The 18044-nt window shown below is 44.8% G+C and overlaps 1 protein-coding gene across 1 annotated transcript in view; it reads left to right on the top strand.

Annotated features, from left to right (window-relative positions):
- Nucleotides 1–18044, top strand: part of ALK (ALK receptor tyrosine kinase) — a 684520-nt gene that overhangs the window by 188959 nt on the left and 477517 nt on the right. Inside the window, exon 2 of the mRNA XM_025927337.2 lies at nt 16710–16829. Coding sequence (XP_025783122.1) covers nt 16710–16829 — 120 coding nt within the window. The remainder of the gene's footprint in view (nt 1–16709; nt 16830–18044) is intronic.

The raw sequence follows: 18044 nt of genomic DNA, 5'->3' as shown, positions 1-18044 counted from the left end.
CATCCCCTCTTGTCACTGCCTACTCAGCCCTGAAAACAACCACCCCTGTGTCTGTGTCTGGATTCCAGATCTTTTCTGCTGCCCACAAAACTCTTGTTCTCCCTCATAGAGATCGTACAGACTTACCCCAAATCTCAAAACTCAGACTTCTCCGTGGCTGGACCCAAATTTTGTCCAGCATTTCCTCTATTTATTATAATGATAATACATTATTATTTATGGTGATATAAATAATACTTACTGAACACATACCATATGCTAGGCATTGTGCCAAGTGGCTCAGAAGCTTTCTCTCACGGCATCTTCAAGGTAAGCGCATAACGTTGATTCTGTTACTGTCCTCACATCACAGACAAGGAAAGCGGAGCTTAGAGAAGTTGAATAGCATGGTTGAGATCACCCTGGTGGTAGTAGGTGTTGGAGCTGTGAGTTGATTTCAGGTCAGCCTGATGTCTAAGCCAGGATCTAAACTCCAAGATGATAGGGCACCGTCTGGGATTCCCCATCTGGCCTCCTCTTCTTAATCTAGTTTAAAGCCCCTTTTATAAACCCTCATCTCCTACCACATACCTCTATAGCAAGGATAACTCAAACAGGAGGAAGCTTTGGCTGCCATTTCGTTCTGCTGGAGTGACATTGGGTTTTCTCTTCCCTGATCCTGCTTGTAATTCCTGCATGACTTTGGGGGAGCTCGGCTAGGTCACTCTCCCTCAGTGCTCCCCTTGCAGGACAGGGGCCCCATGAGCCAAATGTGTGTTTTTCTTTTTGGCGTTACACTCTCCTGTTTGCTCTGGGAGTGGATTGCCTTCAACTCCCTTCTAGTTTCCTTCTTGCTTTTGCCAGCCGACTGCATCACATTCTAGAGCTTCTCTCTGTTGGTCTTATATCTGCTCCACTTATATTCACTCCAGAGAGTAAGGATCTCAATGTTTTTAATCTTTGGGGTCTCCCCACCAATGAGCAACCTACAAACATGCTTTCCTCAAGCCTTTTCATCTCAAGGGTGAGTCAGGCTTATCGTGGATATAATTGTTGTGGATATAATTGCTACTTACCTTGGACAGGAAGACTGCACAGATCTACAAACGTGGGAAGTGGGAAGGCCACGGATGGATTTCCAGTATGTGTGAGTTCTTTCCTCCCCTCTACCAGTTGCAGGATCTGGAACCTGAGTATCTACCCCAGAGGACCCTACTGTACCTGAAAAAGTAACTTTTGTATCTGGTTGTATTCCTCTTTCATATTCTGACTGCAGCAACTTCTCAGTAGTGACAGATTTAATAGTCACGGTTTTCACTATTTGTAGGTGATTCCAAATTCCATGATATGTAATCAATGGTCGTTTTGCTGAGATACGAATTTTAAAGTCTCATGCTATTAGGCTGGGTGTGGTCCTCAGTCACTTGGTGAATGATTTGTTGTTTTCTGCCTGTTGTGGCAATGCATTTTACAGAAGTAATGATATGCTTCAGCAGTATTTATGGATGTGGGTATTCCAGAAGTCTCTGGAATGCATTCTGTACAAAAAACAGAGTTGGGGGGAGGTTTATCTTGGATGCAAGGGCGGGGGTGGGAGGGGTGGAAGTAATGTACCTCCTTCCCACCCACTGATAATCTATTGGTGAATGTGAACAATTAGCAGGGAATTGAGTTCACCTTCCTACAACACCTTTTCTGCTCATTGCAAGAACCTCTCTAGAAGTCAGTCTACTCTATACACAGTTATAGGCAATATAAGTAGTAGTATCCAATTAGCTCATGTTTTCTTCACATGCTCCAAATATTTCTAATGCTCAGTCCTAACTGCTTCTCTTGGGTTAGATTGATAAAGGGCATGCACATTATCCTGACAAGAATGGAAACCTCTGGTTAGCATTTGGAAATATTCAGGGAAGTAAGGAAATGTTTTCATTTTCCACCCAGGGGCTTAATATCGTGTAGATGCTGCCTGAGTACAAACTACTTGTACTGAGGATACCCTTTGAGTCAGCAGGCTAGAAGGTTTAGTTTATCATATACCATCGTGTCCTGATGTTGCTCAAGCTCCCCAGTGACAGCAAGACCTAGGAGGTTTGGAAGAGATAGACTCTCACTTGCAGAAAAGGAGCCCATTATCTTGGAAGTCACTCCTGGAGTCATTGCTGAGAGCAATTTCTCAGAGTTTATGCTCAAACCTTAGAAGTCTCCTCCTGCCACTATGATTGAAGGGACAAGGGATGGAGCCCAGCCGTCTTGGTTGGCAAATACCATCAGTCATGATGAGCCACTAATCCTGATGAGGTTCCTGATAAGACTCTGCAATGATGACAGATGAGGCCACGTACAGCAGTTAACGCAGTCATTTGTAATCATTACTTTTTGGCCATTCAATAACCATCCCGTAAAATTATTTTCTGAATTTCCCAGGGTGGTGAAAGGAGCTGAGTTTACCTCTCATTTTTTTTTTTTTTGAAGCATCTTAGCAGTTATAAATGCTTGAATGGAACTTTCTATGGCTCCATCAGATCCAACTTCAAGACCCTTATTCACTTGAATCACCTGCTTTGTGTGGTGATGACAGTGTTGAACATACCTGCTGTTTTCCTGACTGCCTGCAGAGTGAACCCCGGGATTCTTCTGTGGCTAACATCTCTGTTAGGACATTTGAGATGTCCTTGGGGCAAGGTGCAGAGTGGTGGCATTCTCTGTTGCTTCTCACAATGTAGCTCTGGCCACATCTCTTGGCCCAGAGCTTCCTTCCCCCGAAATGCCATGGTCATGGATATACTGCAGATAGCCAACAGTTGTGCAGAGATACCAAACTGTTAACTCCTTAGCACTCAGGGAGGCTGAGTCAGAGTAGGAGTGGCTGAAGCCCTTGGACCACTTGCCTCAACTACAAGTATCCTGTGTACCCCAGTGGGCCGTATAACATCATTTTCTCTTTGTGTCATGATGTGTAAAAAGGTTAGGAAGCATTGACTCAACCATTTGGATTTTCATTTTCCTCCTCTGTAAGTTGGGATTTTTTTTTTTATTATTATCTTACAAGACCATTGTGAGGATCAAAGGCTTGAATGCATGTAAAGGGGCTTTAAGAGCTGCCATACATTTGTTGAGTGTATCACTGGCCACAGAGCGATAGGACTCTTTCTCCTAGTTTATCCTTATTGGCTGTCCTTTTGAGGTTAGGATAGAATTCCACCTATTTTTAAATCTCTCCCAAGTCATGAAGTCAATGTACCACATCTATTATTTAGGCTCAAGCACTGACATAATACATTTTCTAAAAAAAAGTTTTTAATGTTTATTTATTTTTGAGAGACAGACAGACAGAGTGTGAACAGGGGGTGGGAAGGGACAGAGAGAGAGAGGGAGACACAGAACTTGAAGCAGGCTCCAGGCTCTGTGCTGGAGTCAGACACTCAACCAACTGAGCCACCCACGGTGCCCCTGACATAACACATTTTCTGTAGTCTTTGGTTCTTGTGACTTCTTTAAAGCATCTGCCAGAGCAGAAGTTCTTCACCCCTCTGCCCAGTGATGCTGAGGTACACAGCAGTGTGCCTGCCTCCCCTGGTCTCTCTGCATTTATATCCCAGCTGCTCTCAAGTCTGCTGAGGCCAAGGCCTCTGCTTCCTGATAAAAACTAACCTTGGGGCGCCTGGGTGGCGCAGTCGGTTAAGCGTCCTACTTCAGCCAGGTCACGATCTCGCGGTCCGTGAGTTCGAGCCCCGCGTCAGGCTCTGGGCTGATGGCTCGGAGCCTGGAGCCTGTTTCCGATTCTGTGTCTCCCTCTCTCTCTGCCCCTCCCCCGTTCATGCTCTGTCTCTCTCTGTCCCAAAAATAAATAAAAACGTTGAAAAAAAAAATTAAAAAAAACAAAACAAAACAAACAAACAAAAAAAAAACTAACCTTTACTCCCTGCGAACCTGTGTTGACTTTGCCATTGGGCCGAGAGCATCTCAAGTTTCCTTGGTTTTAGCATTTGTGCCCCAAGGTGTTAGCTGCCTGGTGTTGCCCACCCCCGCCTCCCCCACCATCAAGTGGTTCTGGAGAATGCCTTTTCTTAGTCCTGAAGAGATCTCATGGGTGGAGAGAAAATCTCTCCTGCCCTTCTCAACAGACCTTAAGCCAAATGCTGTAAGTGTGAAAACCAAGTGACAGAACCATGCACCATAAAGTGTCAACACTGGATTTCTGGGTGCTGGAGGTAGGAGTCGTGCTTATTTTCTTCTTCAGAAGTTCCTGACTTTTTTGGATTTTCTATAGTGAAACTGAAAGTGTATTTTAAAATATATTTCTAATAGATGCACTCAAGATGTGCTTCATGAAGGCAAATAGCAGCTCCGACATTCCTTCACACTTGCTGGCTCCAAATTACTGCCTCTGCTTTCAGAGCCAGGCGGTTTGGAGGGGGTGGAAACCAGGAGGGAGGGGGTAGAGGCAGCCGTGTGGGCCATTGAATTTCCTCTTTTCAGACATTTCTCTGGCAGCTAATTTCAGGGTGCTCATCTGTATGGTGGCAGCATGACTTTCATGTTTTCCCCAAGGTGTTTTATGGCCTTTTTACAGTGGTACTTTGAATAACTTTCTCTCGGTAACTTCCAAATGGTGAAAAATATCAGATGATTTCCCTTCTCCCTCTGCACTCTCCTTCTCTTTGTTTCTGCACACTCCTCATTGTTAGTCTCTTTACCATCTCTTCCCTTCCCTTCCTCGCTCTCCTTTTCTTTCTCTTCCTTCTGCCCGCCCCCCCCCCACCCCCCACTTCTCTCTTCACCTAATATTTAAAGCAAAATAAAATACGGCGGTGAGAAAGAAAGGCTTTGGTTGTGTCGGCCTGGGCCTTAGTGAGGGGAAAGCAAATATGGATTTATCATCAGGAGCTAGATGGCGGGAAGAGTATTCCAGGGGCAGGTTCATCCCTTCACTTTTCCAGAAGGGAATTTAGTTTTCAGACCCATAACAACCTGATGTGTCTTCATCTGACTTCGTCCTTAAGGCCAGGGTAGAATTGCCTGCCTGAACTGGGGCCCTAAAGTGGATGAGCAGAGTTAACCAGTTAAAGGGAGTGGGACAGGGAGGCAGGGCACACAGGGAAGGGGTCTATTGGAACCCACGTCCGTCTCAGTCCAGAGTACTGGCTCCTTTTTGGCCACCAAGAGGGGTGAGGTGTTACTGAGGACCCCTGCTGTGGGGACCAGTGAGCAATGCCACAGCGCAACTCAGAACCTCTTGGCGACGATGTTGGTTGCCCTGGAGAACAGGGACAGTGAGTGGCACACAGAAGAGAGATTGGTCAGATCACAGATACCTGCAGCATTCTCCTAACTGAAGGCAAGGCTTCCTTCAGGTCACCCAGGAAGGTCACCTAGAAGTATATACTTTTAGTCAGGGCAGCTAGCTCTCCACGGCCTGAAGCTCAGCCGGCACTGTTTCCATGGAGACCACCACCAGGCCTGATGCCTTCCCCATAGATGGGGCCTTGGCCTGACCAGGGGAGGGTTGCATAGGGTGCAATTTGTCAGAGGCCTGGCAGTCTGAGGGAGGACGTGCTGAGGAGGAAACCCCAGGGGAATAGACGTGCAGAATTTAAGCACACAGACATACACCAAAGGGAAGGGCTGGGTTCTGGTGTCTGGATTCCAGGCCTTCTCCCTCCAGGAAGCTTGGCTTATGGGCTGAGTGTCATAGAAAAGGCAAAGGATGACCAATAGGACAGAGTAGTCTTACCAATGGGGTATAGCCTGTCTGTGGCAGTCCAGGTGACCTTCCTGGGTGACCTGAAGGAAGCCTTGCCTTCAGTTAGGAGAATGCTGCAGGTATCTGTGATCTGACCAATCTCTCTTCTGTGTGCCACTCACTGTCCCTGTTCTCCAGGGCAATCAACATCGTCGCCAAGAGGTTCTGAGTTGCGCTGTGGCATTGCTCACTGGTCCCCACAGCAGGGGTCCTCAGTAACACCTCACCCCTCTTGGTGGCCAAAAAGGAGCCAGTACTCTGGACTGAGACGGACGTGGGTTCCAATAGACCCCTTCCCTGTGTGCCCTGCCTCCCTGTCCCACTCCCTTTAACTGGTTAACTCTGCTCATCCACTTTAGGGCCCCAGCTGAGGCACCGGTTTCTCCGGCAATCCTTCCCTGCCTTAAAGCTGAAATCTAGTCTCTCTTTTATACTTTTTCAAAGGGCCATGTGTCTTTCCTTCATAACACATATCAATGTTGAGGCATTACAAGGATTTGTGAGGTGGTTGGACTGCTGTCTGCTACGCTACCACACTCTAAGCTCCTCAGCCTGTGAGCTCTAAGAGGGTAATGTCTAATTCTGCTCACTAAAGCATCCTATCTGCCAAGGGCAGAGTTTGGCACAGAGAAAATGCTCAATAAATATTCATTTATTGAATTAATCTTAATTCCATTCTTTTTCACTCCAGGACCTTGGGCAAGTTACTTAACTTCTGTGAGTGTCATATCCCTCATTAGAAATGGGGATAATAATCCCCCATTCAGAAAATTGTACAATTTACATGGGACAGTGATTGTAAAGCACCCAGTATGGGGCTAGCATGTGTAATAGGCACATACGCGGAATATTGCTTTTTTCCTTAGTTTCTTTTTTCATCCCCTAATACCGTAGAGAACAGAAGTTTAAAGGTTTAAAGAACAAAAATACATGTCCCCCTATTTCTTTTCCCCTCCTTCTTTCTTTATTACCTTCTTCTGCAGTTCGACGAGGCACAGAATGAAGGCTCCAAAGATCAGATTCTTGATTTTTCACTAGTGAGATGACCCTGGGTAAAGCATTGGCTCTTCCTTTGTTTCAGCTTCCCCATATGTGTTATGGGAAGATGTAGACAAATGGTCCTTAGAGCCCTTCCCCACTCTCACCCTGGGTTTCTGCATAGGGGTCAAGGGTAACACTGACCATAGCTGTTCACAGTGTAAGATGAAGGAAGCAAAAAGCAAAAAGAGCAGCCTCAGAACAGGGAGGAGAAAATTAGGCTATTGGCCTATCTATTTTAATACAAGCTGAGTTTATTTTAGTAATGCAGGTGAAGAATGTTTTAAAATGCATCATCATGACAATGCCCCTTGGTAACAGCCCAAGGATTTCTAGTATATCTTTCTTCAAAAGAGCCCGAGGGCTTTGTATATACTGCCTCATTAATTCTCAGAACATCCCTAAAGTTGGATGGAAAAGCATGATGAGTTCTGTTTTATATGCAGGGAAACAAAGCTTCAAAAAGGTTAAGTAGCTTACCCAAGGTCGCACAGTAACATCACTGTTCCCAGGAACCTGGGTCTCTGTTTAGCACACCAGGCTGTTCAGGCATTCTTCTTCCATTCTCTGGAAAGGAGTCCAGCCATGGGTGAAAGGTCTTTGTTCTGAGAAATGTTTTTGAAGTGTGATTTCCTGGAGGATAGACTCTTTCCTGAAATAGGAGGGTGACAAGTAGATAAAGAGAGATTGAAAGGACTAGAAGTTAGTAGAAGTAGAAAGTGCTCTGCCCCTCTCCTTCTGCCATCCCAAGCATCCTTTCCCTGGACCAGCCAAGGCCCATCTCAAGGGCCAAGCATCAGACCTGGTGGTGGTTGCCATGGAAACAGTGCACGTTCAGCTTGAGGCCCTGGAGAGCTGGCTGCCCTGACTGAAGGTGTGTGTTTCTAGGTCACCTTCCTAGTTGACCTGAAGGGAATCTGTCATCCTCAGGAGAATGCTGCAGGCAACTGTGATCCGATCAGTCTTTCTGCTGTGTTTAACTCGATGTTGCTGTTCTCCAGAGAAGTCAGCATCATCATCTCCAGGAGGTCTGTGTTGGAGAGTGGCATTGCTGGTTAGTACATATATCAGGGTCCTCAGTCATGGGTTCTGTCATGATACTAGCTATGTGACCTTGCACAGGACAGATATGTTTTCTGGGCCTGAATCTTCTCATCTGCAAAAAGGGTTAACTCACAGGACTATTGTCAGGTAATCCTGACAGCAGTCATGATGAATGACTTTTGGGATGAATGACTCCCCAAAGCATCAGTGAGTCAAAAGCTCTTGGTGATTGTGTAAGTAATATCCACTCTTCTGGGCTAGAGCTCACCTCTTATTGTGAAAGTGGGCCATGCCCTTTCCAGAGATTACTCTGGGAACTATCCCTCCCCATCTTGACACATCAGGTCAAGAGAAAACCCAGTTGTTGATAGTTTGTAGCTTCTTGTTCAACTTAGCCAGAAACTACTGGGCCCACTGGTGGATGGTTGTCCCTACAAGCACTGCCTTACGCTGTAACGTCTTTCATTGATGGACTTGGTTTTCCAGGCTGCCTGGTCTTTGTGTCACTTGCAGTACATTAATTATTTACCTTCTGGTAAAGCTCTCTGAGATCACAAGATGAAAGTCCTAGTGTCAGTTTAAAGTCTTCCTTTTGATTATTATTCTACTCAGTGTATTTTGGGCAAAGAAAATAGGCTTGAGATCACAATGCAGTAAATTTCATAAAGAGTGGAGTGCAAGAAACCCACAGAAATGGACCTGGATCAGAGAGTCATGTTGCCCTGACAGGGTGTGTGTGCGTGTGTGTGTGTGAGTGAAGAATCAGGCCACCTGGATAATGATACCCTATCTGTTGCTCTTAGGGATTAGTATAAATGCTAATTGGCTTTCTCTGCTACTGAAAGCCAATGAGTCCACCCTGGACAGATAGGTAGGATCAATGACTAAGTATACCTGGAACAGGGATGGCAGGACAAGAGAAGGCATTACAGATCTCACAATCCAGTCATGAGCTTGGGACACTGAGGTCATCTCTAGATAGGTCAAAATGTAGCAGCTTAGAACACAAATTCTGAAGGGGCAGCATCACATATCACAATGCCTCCATTATCTTGCTTTGGCCATGAATTATGAGTCACTGGTGGCCTACCTACACATGGTATCCCAACTGATTGGGAGCTACCTGGGGTCTATGTCCCTGATTTGTCCCTGACCCTGACCCTAGGAAGAATGTCTTGCATGAGATAAAACAGCAGCCCCTGTGAGAAGCTTCCCCTAATTTCTTCTAAATCTGTGAGTTTGAAATCTGTGAGTGAAATTAACATACTTTATCTTCTATTGTCATGAACAACCAAGGTAGTTTGAACAACATTTGGTAAGTGACCCCAACACCACCATCCTAAGTAGCAGTAAGTCTTGGTGGTCAAGGAGGAAGGAGGGCCCAGGTGATTTTTGTGTTGGTCCACTCTGAATCCCAGCTCAACTACTTTGATGGGCCTCAAGCTCAGAGAAGATGGGGAACCTAGGAGAGGGAGGGATTTGGTTTGGACCTTTGAGAAAAGGCAGGATTTAGGAAAGCAGTAGTTGAGGAAGGATGTACTAGGCAGAGATCAGTTTAGACAAAAGTTTGAAGACATGTGTACTAGAGACTGTAGAATGCAAAAGGATTCTGAGTGGGAAATAAGGCTAAGAAAAAGTGTAGGCAGAAGCATGAAGGCTTCAACTTTACACATTTTAACCATTTTTGCAGTAACCTCTTTGTGATTCCCTTTCTGGTGTGGGTCTGGTATACCCTGTAGGTAACCGTCTCCTCAAGGGCAGGAACTGGGCTGATGATTTCCTTTGGATTCCCTCAATATTCCTTAATGCCAGCTTCTCCTGAATGACAGACGTGGTTCACCGCTGAATGAACTCAGCAGCTATACACGAATCCTTTTGGGGTTGGGGAGAAACAAAACACATATGTTGAAACTATGACTTTCAATAGGACAAGAGAATATTATGGGAGATAATTTTTGCTTCAGGACTTGAGCTGCAAAGAAAGAGTGCAAACCTTCCTGGCAGAGTGGAAGTGGGGCTTGGAGAAAGCGAGGTGGAGTGAGGGCCGCTTAGCTCCATTCACATTCCGCCCCTGACACTAATAGCCCCTCTCTGAATGAGCCAGCTGGAAGGAGACGTGAAAGCAAAATATGGAGAATCAACTATGTGTGAACTGGAGAAGACCTCAGCTAGCAGCTGATTCAACCCCCTCATTTTCTAGGCCCAGAGAAGGTGTGGGAGGTCTGTGTGTGTAGGACAAAGGACACATCTGCACATCTCTCTCTTTTCTCTGAAAATCGCATCTCTGTTTTTTAGAACTGCCTGTTACAACTCCAGCCTCACCGCTGACTCTAGGAGCAGTGTAAATTCACTGGGAAGGTTCTTTGGCTGAGCAGGTGTGGGCTCAGCCTGCTGAATATGAAAAGCATTCCCTTGGGCTGCCGGTCCCAGTCAGGGAGGCCTGCCCGGGGCCTGGCCTGGCTACGCCTGCTCACCACCACCATTTGACATTAGGACCACTATTTATTTGACCACATTAAACTTTGCTTTGTGTGACACAAAATCATTGTAAAAGAATGCATTATTAAGTGTGTTTTCAAATAAGGGAGGAAAACTAGCAGGCTGTCACTGATTGTTTTATTGTCGGAAGGAAAATAAATAAGTAAAACGTGTATGAGGCAAGACAGGAATAGTTCCAAGGAGTGTTCAGAACAGAAGCATTTTTACATTTTATTGACGTAGGTTTGTAAAACATGTTTGCTAGTGAACCCAGGGCATTTATGTAAATAACCATCACACACAAACAGCTCTTTATTATTTACACTGAGGCAAGTATGATATATTTATTATATAATGTACATTGGCTTAGGAATAAATGGACACACAGTGAGACAGTGTAAAATAAAGACTGGAAATGAAGATACTGGCAATTGATGGAAACTGGAGTATTAGAGATTATGGACAGTTTGCAGAGTTAATAATTAACTGGTGAATAGTACAGAAACAGCTCTCGGGGAGCACTTTTAATTTCTGGACATTGTATTTGAGATCCCTGGACATATGAAAGGCACCAAGACTCCCCTTCGTTTTGGATTCTGAAGCAGAGATAGAAGCATAAAACTTCAAGAGTGGCATAACTGGTATTTAAAGAGTAGATCACGCACACATTAGCTCATCTGGCCCTTACAAAACCCTGAGGGTTGGTAGAACATACATTATTCTTGATCTTATCATTTTCGGAGCATTGAGGTTTCTCAGAGTATGTGATTAGCATGAAGTCCTATAGCTAATAAGTGCCAGAGTTAATTTCCTCGAGGGCTCTAGTTTCATTCATTTGACAAATATTTACTGAATGCTTACTATGTGGCAGGCATGGGGATGTATCAGTGACTAGTATAGAAGATACGCAATAAACAAGTGAATGTAAATGTAGGAAATAATAAATGCGCATGAAGGGGATAGCAAGTGGTTTACAGGGAGTGCCATTTCTGGCAGGATGATCAGGAAGATCTTTCTGAGAAGGTGGCATTTAGGCAGAGACCTGGATGGAGAGAAGGAATGGCCATGTGCATTTGGGAAAGAGGAGCTTTCCAGGCTGAGGGAAACAACAGTGCAAAGGCCCTGTGGTAGGAGTTTGCTTGGTGAGTTTGAGAGATGACAAGGAGGCCTGTTAGAACTGGAGCTCCACAGGCAAGGGAAAAATGGCTGGAAATGAGTCTGAGAGAGAGCCAGGGGCTAGATCACATGGGGCCATCAAGGGCCAGGCATGGCAAGAAATGTTAAAAACATTTCAGGGCTGAAAGGACAAACTTCTGTGTGGAAAATAGCCTGAAAGTGAATAGTAGTAGAAGCAGGAGGCCTGCTCTGGGCGTACAGAGTAATCCAGGTGAGAGACAATGGGAGAGAAATGGAAGGAGTAAAATTCAGGTAAAGCCAGCAAGATTTGTTGATGAATTGCTGGGGGGGGGGGGGGGGGGGAGAAAGAAGTCAAGGATTCCTCCTGGTTTGGGCCCAACCAACCAGAAGACTTTTGTCCCCTCTCTGAAATCAGGAACACCTGGGTTTAAGTGGTAGGCCATCAAGTGTTTAGTGTTTTGTGTTTTTTTTAAGTTTATATTTTTTTGAGTGTGTGTGTGTGTATGTGAGAGGGAGAGAGAGAGGGAGAGAGAGAGAACGAGAGAGAACGAGAACACACGAGCAGGGGAGGGGCAGAGAGAAAAGGAGAGAGACAGAATCTCAAGCAGGCTCCATGCTGTCAGCACAGAGACTGACATACGGCTCAATCCCACGAACCATGTCATCATGACCTGAGCCCAAATCAAGAATCAAACGCTTAACCAACTGAGCCACTCAGGTGCCCCTAGTTTTCACATGTTAAGTTTGAGATACTTATCAGGCAATAAAATGAAGATTTCAAACTGGCAGTTGGATATATATTCTGCTGTTTAGGGAAGTTCAGCTAGGAGATATAAATTTAGTGGAATTAGTATATAGGTGGTATTTAAAGGTATAAAACTGGGTGAGATCAGTTTGGGAGTGAGTTTAGGTGGAGAAGAGGAAATATCCAATCTCCCCAACTTTCAACAACTGTCTAAAATTAAAACAAAGATAACCCCCATCCCCCGACCACCAGAGGATAAAAAAAAAAAAAAAGCTGGGCATATTTACATGTCAGGCAAGGAGAAATTCACTGACTAGTTCTCTAAGGAAGAAAAGTCACAGTTTTTAAAGCTTTAGGAATAGGGTTCCGTGGTGGTGATGCTAAGTTGGTGGTTGGTTAAAATAGATTCCTTGTTCATTGGTCAGGAGTCTTCAGTGAGGTCCAGGAAGGGTCTAGTGTCTTGGGGTCACTTGAAATTCATGGTCATTGATCACTGTCAGCTGTTTAAAACCACTGTGATGAAATTCAATATTCAGCCATGAAATCTCCTAGGCATTTGCCACTGGAAAGTTGAGAATGGATGGCTGTGTGGGATGTTTCGTTTTGTTTTGTTTTATACAGCCTGGAAAATGGGGAAGATCTGGCAAAGAACAGTAAAGAGGATCCGCCACTGGATTAGGAGGTGAGGACTGTGGCAGCCAAGGACCATGTGGTCACCAGGATGCGAGGAATCCAAGAAGTAGGGAGAAGTCGGTGGGCTCACGTGCTTCTGAAAGACCTAGTAAGACTGAGGCGTAGTAAGAGAAGGAGTAAGACTGTCCATTGTATCAGCAACTTGGGTTGCCAGTGACCTTGACCTGGGATAGTGAAGACAATTTTGATTTTATTAAGTTAAGGAGAAAAGGGGAAGGAGAAAGTGGAGACAGGAGCACAGACAAATCTTTTAAGAGATGTAGCTGTAAAGGAGAACAGAGTAGGAGGACAATGGCTGAGGAAGAATGTGGTGGTCAAGACAGTTTTTTTCTTTTTTCTTTAAACATGCTGTATGTTTGCTACGGATGAGATTGACTTGCTAGAGGAGGAAATTGTTGAAGGCAGGAGAAAGGGGGACAACCAATAATGCCCTCAGTCCAGAGTGCATTTGTGTGCTTTTTGCTCTGCAGGTGGTCTCGGCCATCACTTCTTCTCTGCACTTGTTAGATGCAGAAGTGCTTTCTTCTGTATATTCTAAATGATACATAGTCTGTGAACTTTGACTAGAATTCACGTCTATCTCAGTGCTTCGGATTTTGGCAAGCAACTTGGTTTAGGTGGGCTGTGTTTCCTTGGTCTTTACTTTTTCAGATGCCCATCCTTTCGGTTGACCCCCACATGCAGCAAATCACTCACTACCTGTCTCCCTCTGGGGACCATATGAAGCCAGCCTCCTGGCAGAAATTCTGGGAGTTCCTGTAAGGGCAGGATACATATTTCTGCTTTTTCTCCAGTATTCATCTTTGAAGATGCCCAATAATTTATTGGAATTTTTGGATAGAAAACACTTTATGCTTTTTGGGGGGATGACCCACAGTGATGCCCATGACTCCTAACTGGGCCATGACTCAGCCCTCAGAGTCCAATCTTTTGAATGATTTCAGATATTTTTTATCCATCATTATTTAACCTGGCCCTCATCCATATAAAAGTCATCTGCTATTCAGTGCCCACACACAGATTTGTAAGTGCTTCCTGAAGTCTAGTGCCATCCACTTGGTGCTTCTGGTCCAGGAAGAAGTTAGTACCATTCCCAAACTATGTCGTTAAGAAAAATGACTTCACTTGGAAGCTGGGACGTATTGCTTAGGCTTGATCTTCCTACTGCTTCAAAACTACTTAAAGTTTGAGCTGTGTTGATAGACCTAGAGATACAAATTTTTATTCACATGGAAGTCATTGCAAGGGTTTGGTTGTCAGTCTTCTCAGATCCCTCACACAGTGGCCCTGCTCTGGAGCATGCTCTGTGGTGACCCCTGGCCTTAGCCATTGCACTCTGGGGGCCTGAAGCCCAATAGAGAGCTGTAGAACCCCTTGCACTGGTTTGTGGGGGTCCATAAGGATGGTGGAAGAAGCATGGGTTGTAGCATTAGGCTAACCTGGTCTGTTGACTGTGGTCTTCTGCCTACTGGCCATGTGGCCACAGTCCAGGTGTCTAATTTCTTTCAGCCTCAATTTCCCTGGCTGTAAAATGAGGACCAATGAGGGGCGCCTGGGTGGCTCAGTCAGTTAAGCGTCCGACTTCGGCTCAGGTCATGATCTCATGGTCTGTGAGTTCGAGCCCCGCGTCGGGCTCTGTGCTGACAGCTCAGAGCCTGGAGCCTGTTTCAGATTCTGTGTCTCCCTCTCTCTGACCCTCCCCTGTTCATGCTCTGTCTCTCTCTGTCTCAAAAATAAATCAACGTTAAAAAAAAATTTTAAAAACAAAAGTGAGGACCAATGATACTACTATTCACAAGGTTGTTGTCGGAAGTGAATGTAATCACTCATTTAAAGTGCTTAGCATAGTGTCTGGTCCATATGCGCTCGATTCATATTATTAATTTTTTTAAAAAACTGTAATAAACCTCAGTCCTTCCCCCAAGTATACCTGTGGTTTGGGGCATGATGTCTCTTAGCTCCATTGTCCATCTATAAAACAGAGCTGACATGAGTGTGACATGAGATGGCTTCCTTTTGAAACTTATTAGCAGAGCTCCTGACCCTTTCAGCGCACATTCCCCGAGCCATTTGTAGAACTGTTACCAGAAAGATGTATCTGGGCACCAACCAATTCAATTCTGATTTCTTTAGATCAGACATAGGAGTAAAGTAAAAAACCCTTTCTTGGTACTCAGAAGCCAGCACTTCCAACTCAAATCTTTGGTGGTGTTGGTTTTTGTTTGTTTGGCTTTTTTTGTTTTAAGCACTCTCCAGACCTAGCATGGACCCTAACATGGGGCTTGAACTCATGACTGTGAGATCAAGACCTGAACTGAGACCAAGAGTCAGACACTTAACCCACTAAGCCACCCAGGTGCCCTCCATCTTAAATCTTTGGAAGGCAGAGATAAGGATGCTTCTTTCAGGAGGGTGACTGTAGAATGCCCATCCTTTTTCTAGCTACAAGGCCACATGCTCCCATGGCCAGCTTTACCTAAGTACAGCACCAGCAGATAAAACAGTGGAGGGGCCTGGAAACAAAAGACTGCCATGTTCACCCAGGATGGTAATTTCCTTAAAGCGCGCGAAGAGGGGTTGATACTAACAAGAGGTTGGAGGCAGGAGAATACGGCCCAGTGGAACCGCTTCTGGAGGTGATTTGGAAGAAGCAACAAAGCAGACAGACTGGAAAAAGCTTTCTGTGCTGCTTCCTGTTCCTCTTTCTCTTCTTCCTCATCTTTCTCTTCACCAAGTCTCTCCAGCTGGCTTAAGAATTATGTTTGAGTAGCAAACCAGCTCACTCATGGTGGAGCATGGCCTTTTGATACAGGCAAACCTGGGTTCAGCTCCTGATTCCATCATTTGCCCCTCTGAGCCTCAGTTGTTGCAGCTGTAAAATGGGGGTGATCCTGCTTATCTCTGAGAGTCAACTGCAAATATCACGTGGGATTATGTGGGTTGAGTCCAGCATAAGTGCCTGGCTCATGGAAGATGCAGAAAAAACCCTAGTCCACCTCCTTCCCTCTTTCCCTCACTCAGGCTTGCTCACATCTATCTCTGAAACAGAGCTGTTCCTTCTTTAACAGAAGAAGCTTTGCCTGCCATAAAACATTAGCAAATAGTGATTGACTTGGGGTTTTTCTGGGAAGAACTGCATAAGAGCATGTAACATGTGTTCATTTGATTTGTAGGTATATTATAATTACTTTTCACCACACAAAACCCACTCGAGGTACAGTTAAGCAAAGGAATAATGCTGCTTTTGTTCCTTTTCTCTCAACCCTTCTTTCTCTCATGCAAACAAGAACATTAATCCTTTGTGGCTCCCTGGACTGGTGACTGTGGGAAAACCCATCACCTAGCTCTTTTTTTTTTTTGGTCCCTGAAAATAACATAATTGTCATAATCTCATAACTTCTGAGTGCAATTTCAACCCTCTCATTGATAAGGCAATAATAACCTGAGCAAACAACTTTAGATGAACTAACAAGTCTGAACATAGAGTGGAGGCATTATCTAGATGAAATGAATTGAAGTTCTCTACGAAGTTGTACAAATTCTTATAGGCAGAATAGACTTTGAACAGAGCTATTAGACCAGGCCATTAAGTAGCCTGGCTTCAAGTTAGTCTCCCAGAGATGTTTGGTCACAAGATTCAGACTTCTTAGATTTGGCTGCCTGGGTAGAAAATGTGCACTGAGGTGCTTGGGGTCAACTCAATCTACTAGTGGCTTGGTCTTTTTTCCCTGGTATTCCAGTGGAAGACAAGAAAGCCTCTTACACACTTCTCCTATAAGCCATATGAGTGACAGCTAGAAAACACACCTTAAGCACATGGGTCAGTATTCTCTCTGTTTTTATGTTCAGGTCACAGCTCCTTGGAGTCACCGACAAACGTGCCTTCTCCTCCTCCTGATCCTTTTGTATGGAATCTGACCTGGATAATGAAAGATTCCTTCCCTTTCCTGTCTCATCGCAGTCGATACGGTAAGTATATATTTTATAGTCGATGTGTAATCACCATCTCATAATTAAGGAAGCTGTGAGTTTTAGTATCCACTGGCACACATTCCAGCCAGGCCTGGCATCTCCAGACCAACAGGTGCATTCTTTATCCTAGATAAAGCCCATGGCTTTGTTGCTGCCGTATCCCAACCTCCCAGCCTTTGTGGCGTATAGTGTTCCTGACACCCCTGCCCAATCATTAGATGCCACACTTATTTGCATTTTGACTGTGGTTTCTAGACATAGGGCTCTAACTCATGAGTGTTTCTAGCAGTGGTGACCTCTTGAGAAAGAATTGTTGTTATGAAGGTCACAGGTCTTCTGGGGCCCCTCAGGACATTCTGGGGCCCCTGACATTTGGGTAACTCCTTAAAGTTTCCCAGACATACTCCTAGATACTAGTTCAACTCATGTGACTCTGCACCCACTTCAGAAGTAAGGAGGCCAGGTCCCGTTCCATTTTCACAGATGTAGAAACTGAGCTTAATAAGATTGTGCAGAGTGGACTCTAACTACAAAGCCAGAATTCTTCCCTTACATTCCCTTTTCCTCCCAGGGGGGCCACCTACTCAGCCTGCTACATCCTGTCTTAGGAGGCCATATATGTATGGTATAGGATTCTTCATTCTTTCTCTGTGCTAACAGCTAACATTCTAATAGTTCATAGGAGCTGGGCCTCTGCAGAGGGAAGAGCAGGTTTGGAAAAGAGCTGATGTATTTTCAGGTGGACATTTTTTCTTCTCTTGAACTTCTCTAGAGTGAACCCCATTAGAGCAAGCACTAAGCTGCATTTGTTCCCCACTTTATTATATCACATAGAACATACTCATAAAGGCTTGTGCATGATGAATGAATACAAAAGGCTTCTGGGGATGGAACTTACTCATGAGGTCTGCTTCAATTAAGTATTTATGAACCTGGTATAGCAGTGAGTTCTAGATTCCCTTCTGGGCATATTTACTCATCCTGATACTCGGTCTCTGCCATTGGACCTGAGCTTTTTAAAATGCACCTAACAGAGATCTTCCACTCACTGCTATCCCTCATGCATAAACGCAGCTAGTCTTGGTTCATATTAACTGTACCTTTCATTTCAAACTTAAAAAAATAAATGCATCAAAAACCCTAGGGCAGTTCTAGGATTATACTCTGCTGGGATGTTTCCTGCTGCTTCTAAGCCTCCCTAGTGGGAGAGGA

The sequence above is a fragment of the Puma concolor genome, chromosome A3 (genome assembly GCF_028749965.1).
Source record: "Puma concolor isolate L17-30 chromosome A3, mPumCon1.1.hap2, whole genome shotgun sequence".
NCBI classification, from domain to species: domain Eukaryota; kingdom Metazoa; phylum Chordata; class Mammalia; order Carnivora; family Felidae; genus Puma; species Puma concolor.
Note: the sequence above shows the minus strand (reverse complement) of the source record. Positions and strands in the feature narration are given on the sequence as shown.